At 46.5% G+C, this 25,300-nt stretch overlaps 1 protein-coding gene across 11 annotated transcripts in view; it reads right to left on the reverse strand.

Annotated features, from left to right (window-relative positions):
* Nucleotides 1-6,572: 6,572 nt before the first annotated feature.
* Nucleotides 6,573-25,300, reverse strand: part of VPS13C (vacuolar protein sorting 13 homolog C) — a 49,605-nt gene continuing 30,877 nt past the window's right edge. For 3 of the 11 annotated variants that reach the window (XM_083371259.1, XM_083371256.1, XM_083371260.1), the window contains exons 56-83: nucleotides 24,682-24,842; nucleotides 24,220-24,341; nucleotides 23,809-24,103; nucleotides 22,640-23,029; nucleotides 21,897-22,001; nucleotides 21,461-21,625; nucleotides 20,873-21,001; nucleotides 20,520-20,653; nucleotides 20,292-20,418; nucleotides 19,623-19,858; nucleotides 19,201-19,351; nucleotides 18,551-18,691; nucleotides 18,101-18,182; nucleotides 17,795-17,864; nucleotides 17,381-17,492; nucleotides 17,030-17,143; nucleotides 15,821-15,960; nucleotides 14,982-15,063; nucleotides 14,632-14,745; nucleotides 14,167-14,242; nucleotides 13,921-14,084; nucleotides 12,930-12,975; nucleotides 12,523-12,646; nucleotides 12,124-12,238; nucleotides 9,943-10,034; nucleotides 9,467-9,590; nucleotides 8,838-8,927; nucleotides 6,573-7,975 (exon numbers count right to left, since the gene is read on the reverse strand). In XM_083371259.1, the coding sequence (XP_083227385.1) occupies nucleotides 7,880-7,975; nucleotides 8,838-8,927; nucleotides 9,467-9,590; nucleotides 9,943-10,034; nucleotides 12,124-12,238; nucleotides 12,523-12,646; nucleotides 12,930-12,975; nucleotides 13,921-14,084; nucleotides 14,167-14,242; nucleotides 14,632-14,745; nucleotides 14,982-15,063; nucleotides 15,821-15,960; nucleotides 17,030-17,143; nucleotides 17,381-17,492; nucleotides 17,795-17,864; nucleotides 18,101-18,182; nucleotides 18,551-18,691; nucleotides 19,201-19,351; nucleotides 19,623-19,858; nucleotides 20,292-20,418; nucleotides 20,520-20,653; nucleotides 20,873-21,001; nucleotides 21,461-21,625; nucleotides 21,897-22,001; nucleotides 22,640-23,029; nucleotides 23,809-24,103; nucleotides 24,220-24,341; nucleotides 24,682-24,842 (3,797 nt within the window). In that variant the 3' untranslated portion in view covers nucleotides 6,573-7,879. The other 8 variants (XR_014493517.1, XM_083371261.1, XM_083371262.1 and 5 more) reach the window with 8 other exon arrangements.

The raw sequence follows: 25,300 nt of genomic DNA on the forward strand, positions 1-25,300 counted from the left end.
CAGAGAAGACGGGGTCAACCTATTCTCCAAAGCACCTGAAAGGGAAGAAGCAATGGATGGAAGCTAAAGGAGGAATTTCCTAACAGTGAGAACAATTAATCAGTGGGTGCTCCAACACCGGAGGTTTTTAAGAAAAGACTGGATGCCCATTTGTCCGAAATGGGATAGGGTCTCCTGCTTGAGCAGTGGGTTGGACTAGATGACCTCCAAGGTCCTTTCCAACTCTTGTTATTCCGTTCACACTCACTTGCCCCTTGCTGGACTGGAAACCTAAATGAGCAAGGTACCCATTTCCCCTCCTTCGGGGCACAGCACAGCTACGCAGGGTTATTCTGATGTGGGTAAATTAAAAGGGACTTTACCTTTCATTAAAAGGGAAACACTGCAAGAAACAACCAAGCTCAGGGACCACCAAGGACCCCTCATTGTTCACTTGTCTGCAAATCTGACAAAAAGTTTCCCCGAGAGGAACAGGAAGGACTAGTCAGCACAGAAAATGTTTTAACCAAAACAAGAGCTTCTACCTTTTTACTTCCCTGAGCTTCCTTCTTGCAAGATGGTTCTCCAAATAGAATTTTTCTTGTTCCTGTCTTGGTCTCCTTTTGTACAGATATTCTGGATGAAGAGCAGCGGCTTTTCCTAACAGAGAGGGGTAGCTTGAATCCAAGACTATTTTTCTAGAACCGAAAGATTTCTTCTGAGGTTTATGAAAAGGAAAAAGGCTGAACTACCTTTTTTAGCATAAAACCAGAGAGGTTTTATAAAATACCCCCAAAATCGCGGCAAAGGACTATCCTTCGTTATTTCCTGATGATTACAGCTATGATTGGGGCTGGTCACTGACTAACCGGACATCACCAATAAATCGTGATTTTTTTAACAGCCAAAGACAGTAGGAACATTCTAATCAATCGGGTGCTTCTTTGCAGCTTCATCTCTCCTTATGTGTGAAACAAAGATCTGTTTTGACAACTCCTTCCAGCTATAGTGGTTTAGAAAGATCTGCCGAGATAGATGTTGGCTTCCTCTCTTCACACAGAGGAACGGTCCTGCAACACCTAAGGAACACCTGTTCGGCTCTTCTGTTAACAGGTTGCAAACCTTGATGCAATTATAGCTACCTAAAGTGAAGAAAACCTGGCATGAGGTTATACGTCGCTCAAGGCAAGCGCAGGTGGAGGAAACCATAGGTCCGCTCGGAAAAACAAGGATTTATGTTTGGCCACAAGGAAAAAAAAAGAAGCAATCAGGTGTTGCAGCCCCAAAATGAGTGGAACAGCTGGTCCTACTGGGACGAGAGGGTCAGCTGAGGCAGGTTGGAAAGAGCAACCACAAGGCCATCTGCCCACCCGAGGACTTTGTACCTTCTGGCCAGAACAGACCGGCTTCCACAAGTGCAAGCAGCACCTGAGCGAAGGATGAAGGTGAAACCAAGTTCAGGCAGAAATACCTGGTCTGTGTTTCTGTTTGAAAGCATGTGTCAATCACGTGTGGCCATTTTAGGATGGGTTTCTCAGGACCAGTCTTTGCTGGTGAAAGATTGCTGACTGGAGACCATCAAAATGGAGAGCTAATGATGGTCTCTTGACCTGCTCGTAATTCCAGTGTCATTCACAACGTTTATTTTTTGCCATTTTTCTCTAACCTGGGGACCAGATGGCTCAGTTCCAACCCAGCAAACTTGGGTGTTGTCCCAGGTAGCTGGAGCTGGTGCCAAAGGCCTCTGCACACGCAATCACTGCAAAGACGCTTTAACATCCTTTCTCTTGTGGGCCTTGAGTAGGAGTCGTGAGAAGAAGCAAACCGGAAGAAAAAAACCACCAGTATAGTATAATTGCAGCCATGTTTGATGCAGACTCAGCCTAATGTTTCCATCAGTCTTGGTCCTCCATCACCACAGCTATGGAGTTCAACTTTTCCAGGGCTGGCTGGGGAATTCTGGGAGTTGAAGTCCACACCTCTTAAAGTTGCCAAGGTTGGGAAGCCCTGACCTAAGCAAGAAAGCCGTTGGCTACTATTCTGGGCCACTGGGACGACCAATGGACAACCCATGATCCCTGTCCTTCCAAGGAGTCAATTTCATTTGACACATGGAATGAAGACAGAGACTTCAAGGTCTCTTCCAAGAGGATTTGAACCCAATTCTCTCCACCCTGGCATGATCGGCACCCGTTTTTATCCCCTTCACAAAGCCAGGTTTTCTTTGCTAACTTCACAATTTAGGAGCAACTTTGGGCTGATGACAGGTTTGAATCACTTGTAGGATAAATGTCAGTAAATGAATAATCTCTAGCTAAGGGCAACGCCGAGGGCGCTTGGAAACGCTGATCCTGCTGTTGAAGGGAAAAGCTTTTGCAGTATATTTTGAAGTAGGACGCTGTGTTTAAAGATCACGTACTGTTTACTCACCATATTCCATTTTAAGGTTATTTACCTGACTATCTTTTAAGCAATTGTCACATTAAGTTAATAATTTGACTAACGGGCAAAGGAGTTTTGCCTCAGAACTTTAGAGGGTATGAAGGTTTTATATTCAGCACTGAGAAATTACTATAAAAAAGATGGTCAGACAAGATTTTCCCAAAGACTGCCGTGGGTTAGGCCATCTAAAGATGAAAAAAAGAAAAGAAACATAGATTCCCAAAAAAGCCCAACCCTCCCCTTTAGCTCAAAGCAAGCACCAATCCCTTCGTCTCGTGCTCTCCACCGGCAAAGGTCAGAGAACTAAATTTGCCCACCATGGACGGGAGGTGGAAGGATGCAGAGATGGCTCCGTTTCCAGGTGAACCCTCAGGTCTGGAGGAGACAACTGACTTCAAAGAGGATCTGCAGTTTATTAAACTCTCTTCTCTGGATTAATGGACAGCTCGCAGCCCTGAAACTGCCAACCCATCACATTTCCCAGGCAATTCACTGTATGGAGGAGAAATTTAAAAATAAGTACACAGAAAGCAGCCTTTCTTCTAGGGAAGAAATTCACATAAGAAGCTTAGCTGAACTGTTCTTCAGCTCAGAAAGCTTACATTGGGCATTCCTCTCTCCCGACAGCTGCATAAAGTCCCAAACTAGAAAGATTTGCTTGCAGTGCCAGCAGGCAAAGATACAACATGGCTCAGAAGTCATTTCCAACATTGCACAGTTAAGAAAAAGGCTGGCACGCTAAACATTAGGGCAGATAGATGCAACGTATTAATAGCAAGTTTGCTGAAGTTAAAATGGCCCTTTTCAACAAAAGGACTTTCAGCCAAATATTACTCTGCACCTCTTGCCTTCTTAGCAAAAGAAAAGAGACTGGCTCAGAATTTCGTTTGACATATTTGAAAAATTACAGCTTGCAAATAATTTACTTTTACACAAAGCCACCCATGCTCAGAACAGGAAGTGTCAAAAAAGATCAAACGTTGCTGGCCTAGGGACAAGACAGAGAGAGAGAGTCTGAATCCCACCCTCTCTGCTCTCAAACTGGCCCAAGTAAAGCGCCATCTGCTTTGAGGGTGGTGGAAGGGGTCTGTGAGAAGACGGAACTTAATTGCCGACGCACATGGGCAGATTTTGGGGTTGGGCCCACAGTACAAAGAAAAAGAAGCAGCATATTAGGAGTCCAACTCCTCCTTTCCCATCACAACTGCTCCAGCCCAATCTTCTTGAACTGCAGGGACACGCAGATGCCATCTGCACTCCGGGAGGGAGCATGATTGATCTTTGTGGGGGTCACCAAAAGGGACTAATAAAAATGGATTGCCTTTGAGGCAAGAGAAGATCAAAGCGAAGTGGGGCCCACAGGAAGCTATTGTGATCCCAGATCTGCCCCGAGCCTCCAGTTGGTGCTGTAAACAATGGCGAGCGCCAGCTGCCATTGATCACTCGCCGGAGCTGGGGAAGAGGTCTTTCATCATTGTCTCGTTGAGAAGAATCCAGAAATGAAGATGGATAGGAAGGTGTCACAGGTGGAAAGACCACTGTAAGAGTCATTAAAACCTGGGTGTTCCAACAGGCCCAGGGCCATGTACCAGCCTCTTCCCTTTCTGCTTGCCATTACCAAGGTCCTGGCTTGGCCGCCTTGCTAGAGGGGAGACGTCACGAAGTCTTTTGCCTTTTAATTGGAGAGAGGCTCCTGCAGCTTTGCCTCACCTGAGCCACTTTGGGGCTAGTTTAGCAAATGACAGAAGAATATTATTTTCCCCAGAGCCCAAAACTGAAGAGCAATCTAATTCTCCTTTCTCCAGTTCTGTAATAGCCGACGGGCAGGGTGAATCAAAGCACCGGGAGATGGAAGTGTGAACTTGGGAGAAGAAAAGCAGTGGTGACAGGCAGTTTTCAGAAGCCACCAATATTGAAAACAAGCAATAAAATCACTATTAAACAGGTTTCCATTTCACATGACCCAGCCATCTGGAAGGATTTTTTGGTAGCAAATCAGAAATATATTGAAGTAGGTACATGCTAAAATGTATACAACACAACTTGGAGGTATTACAATCCCAATCCAAATTTCTGTGCTGGACACTGCAGGCCACGTTATTTAAGAACACTAGGGCTTTGTTGCAACAGACCAAAATGTATTTAATCCAGCATTTTATTCCCATCGTGGCAATGAGATGTTTTAAAAAATGCATTTTTAATTTAGTGCAGCCCTTTGCATTACATACACTTTGCAACACACACATGTCCCAACTCTGTCTTCCCCCGCCTGGCCTACGTTTCCCAAATTTCTTTCTGTCTGAGAAGTTTACTGAGAACCTCTGAAGAAATTATGCTAAATATTGATTGCTGGGAGGCATGACATATAAGAGGTGTAAACTTAGCATTATTGTTCATACGTTTCTTCAGAAAAGGATGTAAAAAATCTTGACGTTGAACATACAAAACAATTTCTATCCATGGATTTTAAACACTGGCGGGGCCGAAAACTTTTAAACATACATTTCCGGTTTCAGAACTCTTGTGACAATGTGGGCCTGCGACTGCAGCCAGCACAACTTGACTCACGGAAGGCCCTCCCAGCCTGCATGCCACCATCCCTGCCTTCCATCCAAGCAGCCGAGACCTGGAAGATTCCACCTTGAGGATCCAGCTCACCTCCTGGATGCCAAAAAGCATGCATACATAATACATTAGGCAACTAATTACCTCCCAGCCTCTACCTGCAGGCCTCGGAAAGGCATGCCTTCTTAAGAAGAGCTGGTGCTATGAATATTCAGCTGCCTGACCCGTTTCCCCTGTCCCCACGTTTAAGAAATCACAGGGTGCCGAAACATCCTGGGGCAGTTCAAAGACTAAGACGTTGGGTACTGAAGAAGCCCAGAGCGGCGCTCTCCTCTCGAACCTCGGTCGGTCTGTCTGAACAGACTAACACGGATGATCGTCCCCTGCTTCCTTTCGCCCCCTTTCCCCGGTAGAGCGCTCAGGCTACGCGGCCATGTAAACATACCAAATGCTGCCCAAGTGGTTCTCTGGTACTTTGCATTTCATACGAAGTAAAAATCTATTTCTGCAAGTGATGAAAATGCACGGGAGGTCTCTAGGCTGCTGCACCAGAACTGAGACTCATTTTTCGAGACCCCGCAGTCTCACGCCACTCCCTCTGAATATTTATGAACGTTTTAGATGTGAAGAGGTCTTCAAGAAGAGCTGCTGCGAAGGAAGAGTGGCTCAGAGGTTAGTGCAGTCGTATCAAGCATCCCAGTGCCGTTGCCAAACCAGGCTGGTTGTACCTGCTCAGGTGTCTCGAATGGGGTCACCGGGATTGTGCAGCCTTGTGGGTGAGGGCAGCTGTCGACAGGTTGTTTCAGAGAACCCGTTCCTCAAACGGCAGCCAATACCTTGAACTTTATCCCTCTCGGTCTCTTAGCAGTAGCCTCTGGGAACTCACAGAGACGGGCATTTTTTTAAACTGTGGAAAACAGCTGGCATTCAGACTGTGCAATTTAGTTGGCTAGCATGGCTAATAGTTATTATGTGCCCATCCCTCTTGAATTATTTCTGAAGTTAGTTACAAGTAAAGATAGATGCCAGGATTCATTTACTTTTCATTTGCTTGCCAGCTTTACAAATTCTATCATCTTATCACTAAACAATTTCATCAGCTGAGTCAAAGGTCTGTTTTATAAAAATAAAATCTATCTGCATTACACCAATGACTTTTCTATTTCTTCCTTCCTTCCTTAAAATGTTTGCACAGCTTCTAAGTTTGATTCAGTAATATGCCGTGTATTATTTCTCAGCCTTTAAACTTGACAAACAACAAAAGTCCGGGAATAAAACCAAACAATAAATAAACCAAACATGTGCCATGTTTTTGAAGTTAGGAAACGCTCTTTTGAAGAAAGCCCAGACACAGGCTATGTCCATGTGCACTCACAAGAAGTGAAGTTTTGTAACTATTACACTTAGGCCTTGTGGCTTTATGCAACTTGTTCTTAACACAGGACAGAAAGACTGAAGTATCAGTTGTAAAAATAAGGAAATGCCACCATCTGGTGGAAAGCAATCAAACCCAAACAGGCATCCCTTTGCAGGTGGAGGGAACTCTGCAGCACAATTAACATTCTTGGATAGTGTCACAGGAAGAGTTGCATATAAAATATTTTTATTTGGCAGTATATGTAACAAAAGTAAAGACAGAAAGTAATACATTTTATGTAACCAACAGCCAAATTCCCTGAGTGAACTAGGTAACTTTGAAGATGTTTACCTGTTAACTCTGACCTAGCCGTACTAGTTTCTGCCTCATTTACAGTTCTAAATTAGACCCTAATTTTATTTAGGCATTGATCCTATTATTTTGTAAATAACATCATTTGTGTTATTTTGCTTGAGGCAGTGACTCTGCCATAATTTGACTGTAACTGCTGGCATATAAATCTGTATCTTTGTTGCAAACTGTTTGGTACTGAAGGATTATTTTGGAGCGTAAATTGGCTGTGTCGAGACTATAAACGTAGCTGATATCGTTAGCCAGTTCTGGCCATGTTGTTGTGAATACTAGCATGTTATGAGTATGAAGGAGCTTCCTAAAACAAGTGTGCAAAAAGAGAGCATCACCCCAAAACAAATAATTGGGCTTAAGAAATACTGAATGTTAAGCAGAAACGCCTGCGTGTATAAACAGCCCAAGTTTGCTCCGTTGCCTCCAGAGAAGGCCTTGGCAGGAACAGTCCAGCGGTCAGAGCACAGCTGGAGGAGTCTCTCTCAGAGCGCCTAGGGCCCGATCCCTGGCAAGCACCTGGGTGTTCCTGAAGCCCAACCTAACATTCCCTGGATTCGGCATTAGGAGAAGAGAAAAAGGAGGTGGGGGTCGGTCGGAGTTGATGAACGGGCACCTCCAAGCTTTGGGTTTGGTGCTGCAGAGGGGCTGCCGCGGGCTGGGACCCAGAGTCAGTGCTTTAAGTCCAGGCATTTTTTCTGGATTGTATTTTGTCACCAGAGAATGTAGTGGAAATGGGCAGGACATTTCTAAAAAGGAATTATGTTCTAAGCCAAACATTTCTGTATCACATAAATCTAAATAAGAGTAGGTCACATAATTAGGCATTCTTTACTGACCAGCGTGATTACAACTGGACGCGTGACTCCCTCTACCAGTCCTTGGACTGTGAGGAAAAGCAAATCTTCTGCATTAAAAAATCTCTTCTCTGAATAGACCTGATTGAAGGGAAACTTATTTTCTGTCAAAGGCAGTAGAAATGCATTTTGATTCATTTATTAAATATAAAGCAGAAGGAATCTTGGAATTTCTTCTTTGGGGTCTTGATTGTTGAGATTTTCTAAAAGCACGCCCACAACCGATTGAAATCTAGACAGAGGAAAGCTGAGGCTGGGGCCGAACACTTCCACAAGGAGGGTCAAGCAGGCACAGGCCGTTTCCCCCCAGTCCCAATCATGTCCTGGATACCCGTCTTTTCAGAGAGGCTTGCTTCACCAAGGTCTGCTGGTGCCTGCTGGCTCCAGCCGCGTCGATGGCTTGACACATCCTCTGCAAAGCGGCAGAAGGCAGGGATTAGAACCCTTTGCTGAAAAAAACGGCACCCTTCCTTTCCTCGCAAAAACCCAGCTCTGCTTCAACCAGAGAGTTGGCACAATCAGGGTGGCAATGAAAATGACCCAGGAAGTGTTGCGCGTGGCCCTCGTCTTACGACCAGCAGCTTAGCGACTGTTCAAAGTTCCAACAGACCTACTACCTGGGGAGTATTTACGATTCAAATTCAAAATTCCGGTGCTCAAACCCCCCCCCCATGGTCACATGACCGCACTTTGAGCACTCGGCAACCGGGCCATTCGCAGTGACTCGCGTCACGTGGCCGTGTTTTATGCCAGTTTTGCTGACAACTGGCATTTATGCCCCATGCCCGCAGCCCATTTTAGGACCCTGACCAGTTACAACTGTGAGGAGCAGGGCTCCATTTCACTTGCAACTTGAGGACCGCCTGTATTCAGAGCCCTTGAGGAGCGGCCCCGGCCTTTCGCTCTGCAAGACTCCGCACTTGGATGCTCACCAACCCAAGCCCCTCGCTACAGAACTGCCAGACGTGACCAGGATGGTGACCGAGGGAGGCAAAAAGGGCATTTTCTCCTCCTATCCTAATTAAAGAAAAACTAATCTTCAATGTGAGGGTAGAAAAACCCGATTCCTCTGGAAATTGCCCTAGAAAGGCTGCAGACCAAATGGGGCATTAAGGTGCTAATCTGAAGCATTAGACCGCACCGTACAAAACTTCACTCAGGAAGTTCTGAAATAACCTTTCAAAGGCAAAGACCAAGCGCTGCCAGGGCAGCCAGAATCGAGCTGACCCTTCAGCCGAATGCTTGACGGGGGCGGGGGGGGGGGGGCGGCTTACCTTTGCGGCAGCCGCATCTGCGAATCGGATTTTCTTTATTAATTCTTGTCCCGAAGTCTCCTTTTTGGAGAATGACAGTATCCCTTTATCCTGTTAGAAATGGCACAGAACGCTTAAATATTCAACTATGTGTCAGAAAATCAACCAAAATATATTTCTGCATTGACCCGATTTCACTTTGGAACAGTTTCACATCCAAAGTTAACCCCTTTATTGTTTTTGCCCAGAGAGTCTTCCGATACTTTGAAGACTTTCATTAGGGCAAATGTTTTCATGAAAGTGCAGAAAGGACCACATTTCTCCAGTAATGTCTTACACTGATGAAGATGAGGGAGAGGATGGACTTCGGTCTCTCCTTGAGAACGACGGAAATGCAGATTGAGCTCCTTATTGTTTTAAGGAGTAAAATTATTACTTTGCTCACAAAAGGAGATGCAGCGTTAATCTACCACTCCACTAGCCAAAATCAATGCCGCAGGGATGATTTAAAATATATCCTTGAAACACAGTAGAGGTTTTGGTTCTGGGTTTGTATTGCTCTAGCGAGCCTGTTTGCCGATTCGTAACAGTTCTGGGCTGTCAAGGGCTGTTTCGGTCAGACTTATTATGCCGAGATCAGACTCTCTTACCTTAACGAAGATTTGCAAGAGGTTCTCATCTGTACTGGGTGGCCGTGTAAAATCTTCATATAAGTAATCCCAGTCTGTGGTGATGTGACCTAAGATCTCCACTTCTTTTATTAAGAGGACTCTCCTGGAGGGACCGAAAGGTATTTTAGGACTCCCCTTGCAGAAGAAACAATCCACAACGTGTCCAAGACCAAAGCATCTTAACTTGAATGACACAATCTCAGTTCCACTAAGGAATAAATGAGAAAGCACACCCACATTTCCCCCTCCCCCCGGAAAGCCCCAATTCCTTGTGGGGAGGCTCAGCTTAATTGCAAAGCACCTGCTTTGCCTCTGCGATGCCAACATAATGGAGGAGCAAGAGGGAGAAGACGGGTGGGGGCTCCTCAGCTGGAGCGTCTAGCACAGGGCAGAAGGGAAACTAAACCGATCCTCTTTGCTCTCCTCACGTGTAAATCACCCGCTGAAGGCCATACCTGCTAGTGACCACAACGTAGGCCTTTCCTCTTCCTGGAAGTGGACAATAGTGCTGGAAACTCTCGGCCTCCAGCTTCTTGATGTGGGAGTTCTGGAGCAGGAGTAAAAACGCTTCGGATTAGATTAGAGCTGCAAGGCTCAAACTCTTACACGAGGCACAACTGGCTTGTCCTGGACTGACCTCCCTCCCCGCAGGTGCTGCCCATGGAGCCCGTCTGAGAGGCAGCCCCTTCAGTCCTGACCCGGCTGAGGGCAGAGCCGGGCAGGGAGAAGGGAGCACCAACGTGGGCTGACGGGAGAAGAAAGGTTGCCCGTGAAAATTCAAAGATGCCACTCGGAGGAAACAGGAGGTCAAGCCCAGTCGTCCCCCCCCCCCCGCAGCTGGCATTGGCAGTGAGGTTCCCATCCAGATGTTTAGGACCAAGACCTCTTCCTCACTGGCTACCTTGGCTGGGGAAAATGGATGTTGAAGCGCTCTCCATCTGAAAGGCGACCTCCGACTATCCACCCCTCCTCAAAACAGGGGCCCAATTTTCAGGGAAAGTGGCAGAGGATACAATGGTCACCCACCTTCAAAAAAGGTTCTCACAAGTTTAGGTACGAATTTTTTTTTAATTTACCAGTTCATAGCATTATGTACACGTTTGTAACACTACACATTGAACACCAATACGAAGCAGGCAATATTACCAAGGACTCGCTTTATTTTGGGGATGAGGAGAAAAGCATTGTTGAGAAACCTAAGCTTTCTCTTCCATTGCAAGGAAAAGCACCTGCATACCAGGGGTGGGCGGGGGGCATTTTTCTGCTCTGTGTGGGCAGCTGGGGCTGTTCCAAAGAGCAGTCACCCTCGCTCTCAACATTAACCAGATTTAGCACATATTCGGGGGGGGGGAGATGTGTGTCCATTTTTTCATTATCCCCAAAAATGTCTCAACATTTTACAATGCAATAAGGATATACTGTCTCCCAACATAATTTGCCACCTTTAAATCAATGTAGCACAACAGTACATTGAAAGGAAATATATACATTTATAAAAAGTTGAATAAATACGTATTTCTGAATACATCCTTTCTTTTCAGCATCAAGGCACAGGTGTTACTTCTTGACGAGAATCAACTGACTAACCTGGACAGGACTATAAAGAAACCATCTATCTACAAAGTGACTTCTGGGTGTTAATATCGTTTGAAATGGTCAGATTCCTCACCAAACATTCTAGTGCAGGTTCCAGTTAGATTTCGATGGAAGATTGATTGTGAAACTACAAGTCACACAGGTTTCTGGTTTAAGTTCCCAGGAAGACCCCAAAATATCCACCCACGGTAAAACAGCTGTCTGCTTTTATCCACGTTGATGAAGAAATGACAAAACGTGCGTCAGAAAATCATTACAACTGAGCTGCCTTTTTTGCACTTACACTGTGACACTGCACACAAGTATGCCCAAAGCAGAATTTGCCTCACAATGTCACAGTGCGTATTTTGCCACCTGCCAGGGGAAGCCTGTGCAGAACAAGACGCTCAGGGCATGCAAGTGGTTTTATAAGACCCTCAGCCAGAGACCCCCGCCCTTCTCTTTGCCTATTATAAAATGACATTCTGCGATAACTCTCACACAAATGTCTTTGGTCTCAAGTAGAAACGACGGAGGAAGGAGGGTCTCGTCCCCAAAGGGGAGCCCATCCCCCCCGGCCTCCTTTCCCATCATCTCGTTCTCCAGAGCTCTCTTTCCTAGCAGCTCACTACTCTTAGCACGGAGAAACATTTGCCCTGTCCTTTGAAGGGAAGACTATCAAAAGTTGGCATTAACAACATGCAAAGGCTCAACCCGTGGATGTCTCTGGAATTAAGTCTTTCCATTTAAATCAAACCAAGACAGATAAAGACGGTTAAGTTAATCAGGAAAAGAGAAGCAAAACAGGCGATTCCGTGGGTCCAGCCAGGGTTGGACATGCATGGAAGGAGAAAGGGAGAAAGAAGAAACATTAGCAAGGGGTGCGGCCGAAGTTCAAAGATCACACAACAAGAGGAAAAAAGAACAATTTGGGCAAGGGGTCCCCACAGTCAACGTTCACAGGAATTGCTTGCACTCACTCCTTCGTGCGTGCACACACACACACACACACACACACACACACTCACACACATCTAGGCAGCCACATTTGAACGCTGTACCTCAAACAAGTCGCAACCTTCGGCCTCGCCTCGGTCGTAGGGCCGAATGATCCCGTCTTCGTGGATGAGACGAGGGGGGCGCAGGCTGGAGACTTCTTCGGTAGATTCGGCCACCCTATGAGGAGAGAGGAAGGGGGAAAGATCCATTGCCTCGGATTATTCTACAGCCCATTCCAGAGAGACTCTATTCCAGAATCTCTTTCGGGGAGCAGCCGCTAGCAGAAAGCAGCCTACTGCTCTGCGCCGAAAGGCCCCATTCACACAACAAAGGAGAGGGCGTGGGGCATGGGTGTGCCCATGTTCTCCTTCTCACCCGGGTCCGGTTCTCATATGCTGATTTCTGCCTCCTCCTGAAAAATGAGGCCTGGGGAGTCACCCCCAGAGGGCTGCCGGGCTCACCTCTGGATCCCTTGGAAGGTACTGCTGGCCATGTCGATGATGCCCCCGGTTGGGCGGGCCACCACTCCGACCAGCCCCTTCCCGATGCCCTTGAAGAAGCCCGCGGCGCCTTCCTTCTTGGCACCTTTCAAGACGAAGAGTGAGAAAAACAGGGTGGCCTTTTCTGACTGCAGACAGTGCCACTAAATTCAAAGCACTTTAACTTCAGGCCATCTGCAAGAAGCGTTGGCTTTCTCTTCGACATCTCACTCTTCAGCATTGTTATTTCTTGGTTCATGTTTCACTTCACGTAATGACTCAAATCAGGGACCCTTAAACGGAACCTGCCGCAAAGCAGTTACTAACGTTGCTACCATTTATATTCTGCTTGAATTCTGTGAGAATTACCTTAACTCCAGTGAACTCACCTTCTACAGGTTTTGTGACTATCCCAGTTACTCCGCTGACAACTCCCTTAAAAAAAAGCAAGGGGGGGGGGGAGAGATGGAATTGCAGGTTGGAATGGCAAAGTGTCACATTAATTGCAGCACAACCCTCCACTTTGGGAAATTCAAGGCTAAAATGGATTTAGTCTAGCCAAATTTGCATCTTAAGACGATTCATCAGAACCAGAAATTCTGATTATAAAGCCTGCCATGAAACACAGCCCAATTTGTAAAAAAAAATTATAGTTGAGAAACTTAGCTCATCGTATTAGCTAGCAGAAGGGTGGATGTCAGTTCTAGGAGTGCCTGCACGAACCCAGCCGGCCTGGCTGGAATCGGCCTGCGCCCCGGAGAGAGAGCAGAGGCATCACAGCCCTGCGTGGCAGGAGAGCATCCAGCCTCTCAAGGATGCAAGCTTTGCCTGCTGGCTCCAGAGGTCTCCCGGGCCACCGTCTGGCTCGGCAGAAGCCAAACAGGGCCTAGGAATTTCAACCCAGCTTCACCTTTCTGACCTGTCTTCAAAACTCTGGTCCACAGAAACAGCTGCTAAAAATTCTAATGGCATTCTACACCACTGCCCACTTTCATCACCGTCGCTGCTCCTGAAAGGGAGACACTCGGGCCATCCAAGGCGATTTGTACATAGCTTGCTTTCTGGAGAAAAATAACTCATCCCCCCCCCCGCCACCCTCACCCACACCCGCAGGAAGGCCACAGAGAGGGACGGCACGTCTTGTCCCCAGATTGTCCAGGAAACGCCTAACAGAAAATGCACTTGAAAACTGTATCAAAACACAATGTTACTGCATGTAATTAAGAGTTCCATTTCGGTTGTTTTGGTAGGTGGCCTATGTTTTCACTAAGAAGCAGGAGAAAATGCAAGAAATGCAGCATGGACTGGAGGTGAAGCTAATTTAACATAGTAGGGGGGGAAACTCCAGAATCCCAAGGAGTATCTGAAGAAACATCCCACCCTCAGAAAGCCCTTTCCGCCTTTGGCGAGGCTGTCTCCAAAGTCCTTGGGCTGGCGCCCCATCTCCTCCCGTCTCTTCTGCTGGAACTCCTTATCCATCGTGATGGCAGCCAGGCCTTTGCCCACCGAGCCGGTGATGCGGGACACCACGCCTGCCGCGCCACCTGCAAGCCAAGGGGGAGCTTAGGGAGGCTCCAGACAGCTCCTCCAGGTCAGCCAGCCACCCACTGAAGGTGCCCCACCTACCGACAGTGTGGCCAAGAAGACTCCTCATGCCAATCACAAACCCCTCGGCAAACTCCTCGGGTCCCTGGACGGCTCCCTAAAGAGAAGGGCCGGGCGGATTTTGAGCGCCAGGCCGAGCGTTCGGTGCGCTCTGCCTGATTGTGGCTGTGGAGCGCTCAGACGGCAGCTGAACCCTTGAAAGAAGTTACTTAAAACCCCACGGCTGCCACATGCGCTCCTTGCTGGAGCACCCGTGGAGAAGGCAGAGGAGGAGAGGAGCCTTCAGGGCATTTCACATCCCAATCCCTTTCGCACAACCGGCAGCAGCCCTGAAGGAGAGCCGAGATCTCGCAGATACCCCCCTCCCCTGTGGTTTATGCTCGCCTTCAGGCCTCTCTTAAAACTGCCCTTGGGCAGGAGGATTTGCCGGGGTGGGAAGGCCCCTCCCAGGGTTTTCTGCTCCGCAGCGCTCTGACGATGCCGTACCTGGAAGGGCTCGTAGAAAAGGGCCTCCACCCCTTCCGAAAGGCCTCTGATCAAGCCAAAGGGGTTGCCCAGCACGTCCAGCCCCAACACAAGGATATACATCTGCTTCAGGAACTTTAAAGGGGGGAAAAGAGCAGAAAAAAGGAGTGTTTGAAGTTGTACACAGGCGTATCCTGAAAGCAGGAGAGGAGCAGAGTGAACGGAGGAGGGATTCTCACATCAAAAGTAGCTGCCCTTAACCAGGAGAGAAACCGCAAGGGCTCCGGGCTGCACTTGCTAGTGCGGTTAAGGCGTGCGTGCGTGCGTGCGTGTGTGTGTGCGTGTGTGTGTAAAGAACAGGACCAACTTACTTGCCCTCTGTAGTGGCCAATGACTCTCCACAGCAGGTCGTTTCTCTTGTAAAACTGATACTTGATTTCGAAGAAAGCAAGCCTAAAAGCAGCAGAGAAGCAACCTCACGAAGAGTCTACAACACTCTTTTGTATTCAAAGAATCTGACGGAATCCTACAGAATCTACTCTACGGAGCAGACGACCTTCCTCCCATTCTGCTGACACCCAGCTGAGCTGGCAAGCTCCCCAGGAAGCCGATCGGGGGTCAAAATCAGATTTAGACGAGAAGCTTCACTTGACAGTCCCCACCATTTGAGAGTGTGGGGTAAATTCTTTTCCCTGCTAGCCAGCCCAGGATCGACAGACCTGACGGCAAGGAAAGGAGAAGTGATCGGCCCTGCAAAAGATCCCCATCTAAGGCATGTCTGAAGGGCGGCAAGATGCCGGCGGTCACCTTGAAAGCCCCTCGTGGCTCAGGTCTGTCTGTCTCTGGGCAGGCAGGAGCTCCTTCCCGGTCCTTCCTTGCAGGGACCTAACGTTTCCCCCCCCCCCCCCCCGAGATCTTCAGGGCTGCGTTTTAGAAAAGCTATCGCCTCCCCCTGGTTTGGGGCTTGATTTAAATGGAGTCTGTATCTTCTGCCTTGGAAGGGCAGTGTAATTTTCATGTTGTTGTGTATGGGTTCTTTAAACCTTATTTATCGAATGGGTCTGTTTGCTGCTCCAAATGTGGACCGACAGGAGCAGCACAGAGCCCAGGAAATACAGGAATCCGTGTGTATGTAGTCCCTGCCAGGTGTGAGTCCCTGGGCTGCTTCTACTCCCAGGAGCCCCCTGAGATGAACCCCGAAGCCCCTTACTTGAAGATGAGGTCATCCACGTCGGTCAGGGTGGCTCCGATGCTCTTCAGGAGCAGATTGACGGAATGGATGGCGATCATGTCGCCCTGGCCCGACTCGGAGGCTTCGGTGCCAGAGCCCAAGGAAAGGCTTAGATGCAGCTGGCAAGAGAGGAAGCGGCGCTTAAGAGAGCCACGGAAGCTCAAAGAGTTGGGCCACCAAATGGGGAGAGAGAAAAGACTCCTTGGAGAAGACCCTGGTGTTGGGAAAGATGGAAGGCAAGAGGAGAAGGGGACGGCGGAGGAGGAGATGGCTAGATAGGGTCATCGATGCAAGGAAGGTGAATCTGGGCAAACTCCGGGAGACGGTGGGGAGGGCTTTGCTGAATGCAGGATTCATTTAAATACTTTAAAAAAAACTCAGTTCTCTCAGCTTTTTCATGGGTTTACTTCTGCCAAAGTTTCATATTCACCCAGTCTCCTTTCAAAAAAGTTCAACATCAACCGTATTTCAAAGCTAGCATTTTATTAAATTGAGGAGGCAATCAAAGAATTCCGTAAGGAACATTCTGTTGAATTTTCAATTTAGCATTTCTGCACAGAACTTAAGAAATTTAAATGCAAACCCATTTGATAAAAAAGGCACTTCTAAAATATTGGGGGACAGGGAGAAATAGAACTAGAAATAATGCCTTCCACATCTATTAGGGCCGTGGTAATGAAAAGCAAATTATGGAATTTGTGATCCTCTAAAACAAGGCATTAGGCTCAAAAGTGTAACAGCAACAAACAGAATTTAAGGCAGGTTCCACAAATTATTCCAAATTAACCCAAGAGATGTTTTCTTCCATCTAGTTAGCTAGCTAATGGAGAAAGAAATTAAAGTTTACCATATATGGAAGCAGTGCCAGAATGCCACAAAGCCATTTCCCCCCTGCTGGGCTCATGTAAGGATGTAAAGCAGGAAAATGAGGAAGGGGATGTGTAGTTCTCCTGGGGGGGGGGGGAAATCTCAGGCGGTGCTCACTGGAGGGAATAAGTGCTTTTGGCGCTAAGGCCTTGGCGCTTGGGCCAAACTGCAAATCTCAAAGCTCCAACACAAATCGAAGGCCTTTGGGCAAATGCTTTGGCCCTTTCAATGGTCCTGCGACTGCCTTGTGCCCGGGGGGAGGGGGGAATCAGCGTGCAGCCCCCTCTTTGGGGGAGGAGCTGCTACTGTCTGAAAACATACCTTCAGTGGAGAAATATGGAAGTGTTCAAAGAAACTAAGAGTAGATACGTCAGTCAAGGAGGACTCCATCAGCTCTGTGTTCAGAGCATCAATATCCTTCTCTATCAACCCGGCCTGTTAAAACAGAAATAAGTTTGAACAGGCATCGTCAACTGGGTTCAGGCACAAACCTTACACATTTTCACATTTGTTTATTGAAACTTCTTTACTTAATATCTTCAAGCCTTTTGGTGCCTAGGCTTATGCTTTTTTAAAAGAGCAATTTCCCTTTTTCTTTTTAATCCCTCTAGTTTTTCAAACATCCCTCCCAGGTGGAGACGGAGACACGCCAACTTCTTCAGTCGTGACTACCTTCTGCTTTTCAGCTTCCGGGTCTGTGGCTGGTGTGAAGAGGTCAATCACAGCTGCTAGGAATCCCTGATCTAGCTTCAAAGCCATCTCCTGGACAAGAACCATGAAATACCTGGCAAAAAGAAATCATAACTGACACAGGAAATCTACAGGAGAGCAACTCTAGAATGGGAAAAGCAGGAAGGACCCCCACCCAGAGATTTTCTCTCTGGCTACAACCAGACACCACATTTCTCGTCTTCTAGAGAGACCTGTGGAAGAAGTCATCTTTGAACATTATACCAAAAGCTACAAATATGGAATCAGTGGACTGTTTTACCTGTTCTCCGAACGTGAAGAATGTGTCACTGTTTTAGCTGGGAACCAGACAGATATGATGCATGTTTCAGACATTGCTGAATATAATTTACTTACTTGAACTGCAACACTTTGCTGAATTCATTAAATCGAATTATGATGCTGACGTCAACGAAAGGTTTCGGTTCTAAGTTAAAAAAAGAGAGAGAGAGAGATGAATTGACTGCCTATTTTGCCTACTTTGGTTAGTTAAGGAATGTCCAAGCTTGGCAACTTTAAGACCTGTGGATTTCCACTCCCAGGATTCCCCAGCCAGCATTGTTGGCTGGGGAATTCTGGGAGTGGAAATCCACAGGTCTTAAAGTTACCAACACTGGACACCCCTGAGTTAGTTGGTCAGTCGGTGCTAGAAATTCACCTCACCTGAATCGAGTGCGATGGATTTGGGAGGAGCCACAGGGTGAAAGACCACCGGGAACATGGAACCGGGCAGCTGGCTGTCCACCTTCAAAGGAGGAGAACAGGGATACATGGAGAGTATTAACCAGTCTAAACAAGGAACTCTGCAGGCAGGAGGTGCCAGCATCTATTTAACAAAAATGTTGACAAATTAGACTGTAGACACGTGACAACAGATTAAAGGGCTTGCTGAGAAGAAAATTGTGATGTTAATGTTTCTACAAAATACATCTGTAACATTTTTCTTGTCACAAAGTGAATTTCTAGGAGCTGGGTTAGAATACAGTGGATAAATACAGTGGATAAATACGGCGATAAGGGACTCTGGCAGGCCTTACGGCGATCACCTTTAAGAAGCCCAGCCTCTTAATCCCCAGGGAGAGATTAGCCTTCTCTGAAAGCAAAGACGCGTACCTGGAGCCAATATAGCTGAGCCCGTAAGCTCTTTTGATGCGCTGACTGTTTGAATTCAATTTGGATGGCCGATAGAAAGTCTCGCTTGATTAGGCATTTGAATGGAAGGCGCATTTCCATAGGCAACTTATCAAAGTTTATCTGAAAATAGAAAATATAGATACAGAACTCCTATGATGTATTGCCCCTCACTTCATGCCCAGAGATACAGGGACATTTTAGTCCCAAACAAGATTCCCGATAAAGAGTGAAATAGACCCACTGAAAATCTTCTTCCCATCCTATTTCTTCAAGGCCCAGGTCAGGCACTGTTCAGCAGCTCAGAGTCGAGCCTCACTAATCCTGATTCCACTGCTATTCAACAAACCTTAAATGCCAGCATATGCTCTTGGCTGTCCAGAATCTAAAACAGTGTTTCTCAACACCCAAATGCCCTGCCTCAGGAATAGCATTAGCCTAGCATTGATGATGCTACCCCTTGGGTAATGAAATGTCTGCAAGGAATCAGAGAGCGGCAAGGACCCCACGACTCAAGAACTGGCTAGAAGTGGAGCGGATAGTCATAAAGAAGAGATTTTACCAAGCATCTTAGGCTCAGCTGAATATCTGCCACTTGGAGGGTTTGATCTTCATCTGTGGCTCCATCGTACCTCAAAATTGTTGTTGATTTTAATCCAGCCAGAAGGCTCCATGCCGTGCGCAGAGAGATGCCTTTGATAAGCCTGTTCCAGGAGGAGGATGTGCTTCTGGTTAAAGGGCTTCCATCTTTGCTTTGGTTTCAATTCCCACACAATGCCTGAACTGCAAAACAAAAAAGGGAGCATAAGAAGCTAAATCCTTACAGGAAAATATGTTGCATGTCATTAATGGACTATTTAATTTCTAAATTGGTGATACTGTAGCTTCTCTGCAATGCAGCTGAGACTGAATGTCACTTAAGAGTCAAAGAAAAACCTCCCAAATCTATCTTTTTTTATATATTAAAGGAATCCAAAATGGGCATTTGCTCAGGGAAACGTGACGAATGCTTTGCACCAAAAGGCGCCTATAGCTCCCTGCCACCCAGCGTTACCTGGTGATGCCTATGTAAGAGATCTCCTGTTTCCTTTTGTTGTTGACCAGTGAGAGTCCGAGGCCCTGGAGAGCGATGCTGACTTCCTGGTCAGGCTGCTCCATCTCCTCCGCCTGCCTCGCTTTGGACACCAAAGCCACGTCCTCCGTGAAAAGCAGGACCCTCTGCCGCCCATCCAGGAAGGAGACCCAGTGGATGGGGGTGTTGGCGTTGTACGAAAACTGCCCACATTCATCCTGAATTGGCAGGAAAGAAGCAGCAAGGTGAAGGACAGGAAGTAGCGAAATGCAAAGCCTTTGCCGACTATTTTGTTAAAATAGTGAATCCTTTAATTTAGCTTTAAAAACAGTCACTGGCTGATTAGTAAGGAAAAGGAATTGAAGGCAGTAACATCACTTGAATGTTGCTGAAAATGAGTTGCTAGGCTCTAAAATAATGAGCTGCTTAAATGAATATATTGAGCATGAGGCTTTAGGATTCAAAAATTAAATGCTGTTTCCAGAGGAAGGAAGGAAGGAAGGAAGGAAGGAAGGAAGGAAGGAAGGAAGGAAGGAAGGAAGGAAGGAAGGAAGGAAGGAAGGAAGGAGCGTACAGAGAGTAAGACTGCTATAAGTTAAACACAGCAGTGGAAGTGCTACATTGACAGGGGTTTTTTTAGGTACAGATTACCTTAAGAAGATCGAGTTCTCCTGTGTTTTGTGCATAGTCCCAACTTAATTTTTTGATCCCTGTAGGATCTGCCCAAACAAACAATCTAACTTCCTTCGGCTTTAGTTCCATCACTTCCTGCAGGCCGCTGCATGGATTAAAAAACACAAATGCGAAATTCACGGGATGACCTGTGCTCTACAACTGAAGATAACAGCTCAAGAGAGACGTGGGTGCCTTCTCACCTACCTCTGCTGGTATTTCAGAGTCGCCCATGAGGTATGATTAATGACCAATGCAGGGGCAGCCCCCTCGTAATAATCGGAGAAGTTGATAACGGTGGAATGCTCAGCCATGCTGACGTCCACCAGGATGCCCGTATTCTGTGGGAAGGAACAGAAGTGGTGCTCTAAATGCAGCCGTGCCTTGAGGCCTGCAGCATCTTGGCAGTTTCCCTGCAGCTCTGGAAGTGCAGGGATCCCCCTCCTGCTGTTGTTGTGGCCCATGACTCCCACCAGCCAGGCCAGGGAGCCATGCGTGCCAGGACCTCAAGTCGCTTTCCATGCCCTAAAAGAGAAGAACAAAGGTATCTGCAATCTTACCAATTTTTCCAGGCTCAGCAATGTTCCATTATCCTGTCGGTTGTAGAAGAAGGGTCTGGAAAATTGCTCGGAGCCACTCACTCTGATGCACAGCTTGCCAGAAGGACTTTCAGGCCAAAATGCGACACACTAGCAGAAAAAAGGGAACAGGTCTAGGTAAGGAAATAAGGATGCCAATTGTTTTTATTAATTTATTGTAAGAAGTTGGAGTTGGCATGTTCTCCAACCTGGAGCCCTCTAGACATACCAAGAACACAGCAGGCCAAATTCCACATTAGCTGTAGATGAAGGTTGTGAAGTTTGGTGATCCAAGACAATCATTGCCACTTTGATCTCCAGCTGAATGTGCTGCTTTAGTGTCCAACCAGCAATTCAGATTAAATCAGAAAGCAATAATAAGCAATGATCATTCTTAACCACAGAGCTCCTTTCAAGTCATGCTGCTGGCCGCCGAACTGCTAACACTGCTATGTTTTACAACTAAAAACTCTAATATTCAGATGAATTAAAAATAAGCCCTTATTTCAAAAAAAACACGACATTAAGAGCAAGCCAGCTTAACTGGCAAACCCAGCCTTCAAATACTACCTCTGAGGGTGAGACGTAATTCCATTTATTAGTAGGAAAAGATCCATCAACTCCTATTTCTCCAAATTCCAGGTCCAAGGAAGACAGGTTTGTTATGGTATAGAATGGTGTCAAAGTGATGATCCGAGTCAGATTGAAGCTGCTCATTTTAATAGTGACGCCAACCTGCAGAATGATATTACAGTTTATATTTCAAGAAGGCTCAGCTCAGTGTGTATTTTAACATGGTTTAGAACACGTTCGGCTTGTGCTGGTCTAAGGGATGGCTTTGGTCACGCACTGCCCGGATGAGGGAATCCGATTCTCCTGGCCAGGAATCACCCCGTCTCACCCCATCCCTTGAGAGAGGAACAGGGCAAGGCTTTTATTACCTACGGCTGGAACGAGCAACCGCAATTAGTCCAAGCAGGAAGCAAGTGCCGAAAGCCAATCCTACCAGAAAATCCATGTTGCCGGCTGGACACTTCACACATCCAGAATTTCCTACTGTATCCAGGGAGAAACTGCTGGACCAGGTGCTGGTTGAGATGCACAGCTGGATCTAGATAAAAGGGAAGACAAATGGATTGGGAGGACAGAAAACAAGAGTTTCTTTCTGCAAACAGATGTGTCCATTCCTAATATCAAGAAGCTACAATTATGCTTCAGATTTCCTGCAATAAGCCACAAGGGGTGACTGTTAGGAAGGTAAGTGTAGAAAATCGCAAGAAATCAGATCTCACACATTCTCGACCATCCAAAAAGATAAGAGACAAAAACTTTAATTCACCACTGAGGTGACAATGAGAGCGCGAGAGAGCGGATCCATACTAGGATAGCTGCAGGCATAAACAAAGAAAATTGAGATCCATTCAAAGCAGCATTCAAATTGCTCATTTCCTATTAAGAAAAATGAGGGGGAAATCTGCAATAGAGTGCAAATCAGTAAAACCAAATAAGAAAAAATAAAGCTATAAAATTAATTAGGAAACATTTAGTCCGGCACTGTCTAGAGGGCAAATCAATACTAAGCTGATTAAATATATTGGAGCTTCCTCAAAAACAACAGTGGGCTATTAGCCAAATGAAGCAGGCAATTTTTGTAAGCAGGTCGAGGCCAACCTTTCCCTATTAATGAAAATCACCAAAGCTGCAGAGCCCACTTCTTCAGGCAGGTTGAACAGGAGCTTGGCTTCATACCTTGTTTTTACTGAAAATATTCTTTTTCTTGAAGGAGAACAAGACGGTGTCCCGAAAGTCTGCTGGATGTTTTACGTGAATATCCTCAGCGCGGTACTGGAGAACCCGGGAAGTCTTGTTGATGATCCAGTAGGGACTGTACACAGAGAGGATCATGTGGGTGCCGACTTTCCTGACATGAATGTAAATATCCATCGGAGCCACATCCGCAGAATCTGAGCTGAAGCAGACCGGGAAAAACTCCGGCAGCGCGTCATGGACACGAAAGTGCCCGTTCCAGTTTCTCCCCTGATATTTGAGCAGGATCAGCTCCATGATCTCCCCGTTGATTCTCGAGTGAAGAACATCGGCAGTGCTTCCTTCGTGCAGCTCGTGGGCCTCTGCTGTTCCCTGCAAAGAGCACTGAAAACTGTTAAGGGCCTGAAAAGACGAGCAGCACGGGGCAGGACGGACGTGCATGGAAAGCCCTTCTTGGGACACTGAGACAGAATTAAACCCTGGATGTTTGCAATGAACAATTAAATATTGTAAAAACAACTTGTGGACACCATCTGCTTATAACAGTATGGAAGTAAAAAAATGACTGCAATTCTTCCAGGCTGAGTATGAAAAACAAACAGGAGCAGGAAATTGGAAGCAGGCCTCGTCCCCCATGGTAGAATTTCAATATTGCAGCACAATTCCTAGCTGAGATGCTCCAGCTGAGCTAGGCCAGTGTCTCTCAACGTCAGCAACTTTCAGAGGAGTGGACTTCAACTTCCATGCTGGTTGGGGAATTCTGGGAGTTGAAGTCCACCCCTCTGAAAGTTGCTAAGAAAGTGGTCTACACTTCTCTGAGACACAATTGCTCATGAATTCCTTCTTGTGCACCCACCCAGACTGCTAACAGGTGCTAACTATATCCTAGAACAGACTGAAGTTGGGGCTTTTTAAAAAGAACGGAAAATATGCTCTCCAATTCATCACCATATTTTTAAACTGCTTCTAAAAACTATTTCCCTTTCAACAGGATGGAGAGAGCTAAAGGCAGCCAGGGCAAAGTTAAGTATCAGTAAGTAGATCTGTGGAAGAAAGACAAAAAAAAAGAGGAACAAAGGAAGGAATTTACTGAATGCTGAAATCACCTGGACCTTTCTGAGTTACATCACGGCCCCTCTTAGCTAACGTACCTCGAGGATGTATCGCAAAGAGTAAGGTAGAAGATTCCGCAGAGTAAGCGTGGGGTAGAAATGGATAATGTAGGCCGGCTCCCAGTTCTCCTTGTGAGTTGCAATGAAGTTCAGCTCATCGGGCACGGCCGTGGCTTTCAATAGGAGTGGCGGGAAACTGGTATCGGTGGCCGGGCATTGAAGCACACATGTAACTTCACTACTCCTGTGCAGTTCTTCTTGCCAAGATATGTAGGTTGTGGATGGTTCATACTGGCCTTTTAAGATGCCCGTTGGCTGAACATACAGCTGACATCTAATAAGCCAATCACAGGGAAAGCAGAAGACATGGGGGGAGAAGAAAGCCCAAACCCTTGGAATGTTTTGCAGTAAAGAGAATTGCTTAAGTGTCTGAACAAGGGAAATATTTACCTATATGAGTCTAATGGAACATGAAACTCCTCTTCTGGAAGAGACACACCTAAAGGCTTCAGTTGTTTAATATCCTTAACAAATTTGTAGATTATAAATGGGACAGAGAAGTGGTTCTTAATCTGAAACGGAACATAGAATATGAATAATACATGAATAAATTAATGGTTCCAATAAAAAAAAATCTCTGTAGTTCAGGGTTGGATTGTAGAGTTCTTGATGGCCTCTGAGCTTGGTTGCTTTCTTGCAGACATTTCATGACCCGACTAGGGAACATCATCCCTGCTAGAACGGAGTGGGGTTTTCCCTCTGTTTCCATACAGTACTTTGCCCTGACAGTGTTGGTAGGAGTGCAACTTTCCCCACGGGATCAATGCTGCAGGAAAGCATCACTTTTTCACCGCACACTCAACGTGTGCAAGGTTTCACTCACTGAAGCAGGATCACCACACCACAATTTACCTGGAGAGGGGAGCGCAGGGTGATCACTTTGTTCCCTTCTTCTGCGTCTACCTGCACCACGACCGAGTTGGAGGAGCTGCTCTGGGGCGCTCTCACGCTGTGAAGCCTCCTTCCTGGCTTGGCTATGGGAACAGCTGCCACCTCACTGTAGCCTTCAGGCCCTGATTGGCATCAAAACAATTTTCCCTGTTATCCCTTCAGCTTTTTTTCTTACAAAAAATAAAACTAGTTACAACTCAACTATATAATTCAGGCTCCAGAACTTACAGCTAGTGTACGTAAGGTGATCTGCTTACAAGGAAAACAAAATATTTATTGTCACAGAACTGTGGTAAACCATGCTAGTTTCAAAGGAAGCATTTTAAAAAGTTCTTGTCTGAAAATCATTCTCAATCATTTAGAAATATTTCTTTCACCTTACCAAAGCTCCGTGTTTTTAATTTATTTATTATTCCTTTTTAAAAAAATAACAGAAAAAGGGGAAACCCCCCCCCCACACACACACACAAATTATAAAACAGATGTAGGAGATGACCAGGCTGAGCCCGAGGGAGGAGGGGTCAAATGTGTCATAAGCCAGGAGTCCCTGCCCACCTGCAGGAGTTCTAAGTCTAGCCCA

The sequence above is a fragment of the Vipera ursinii genome, assembly GCF_947247035.1.
Source record: "Vipera ursinii genome assembly, chromosome: 11".
In the NCBI taxonomy this organism is placed as follows: domain Eukaryota; kingdom Metazoa; phylum Chordata; class Lepidosauria; order Squamata; family Viperidae; genus Vipera; species Vipera ursinii.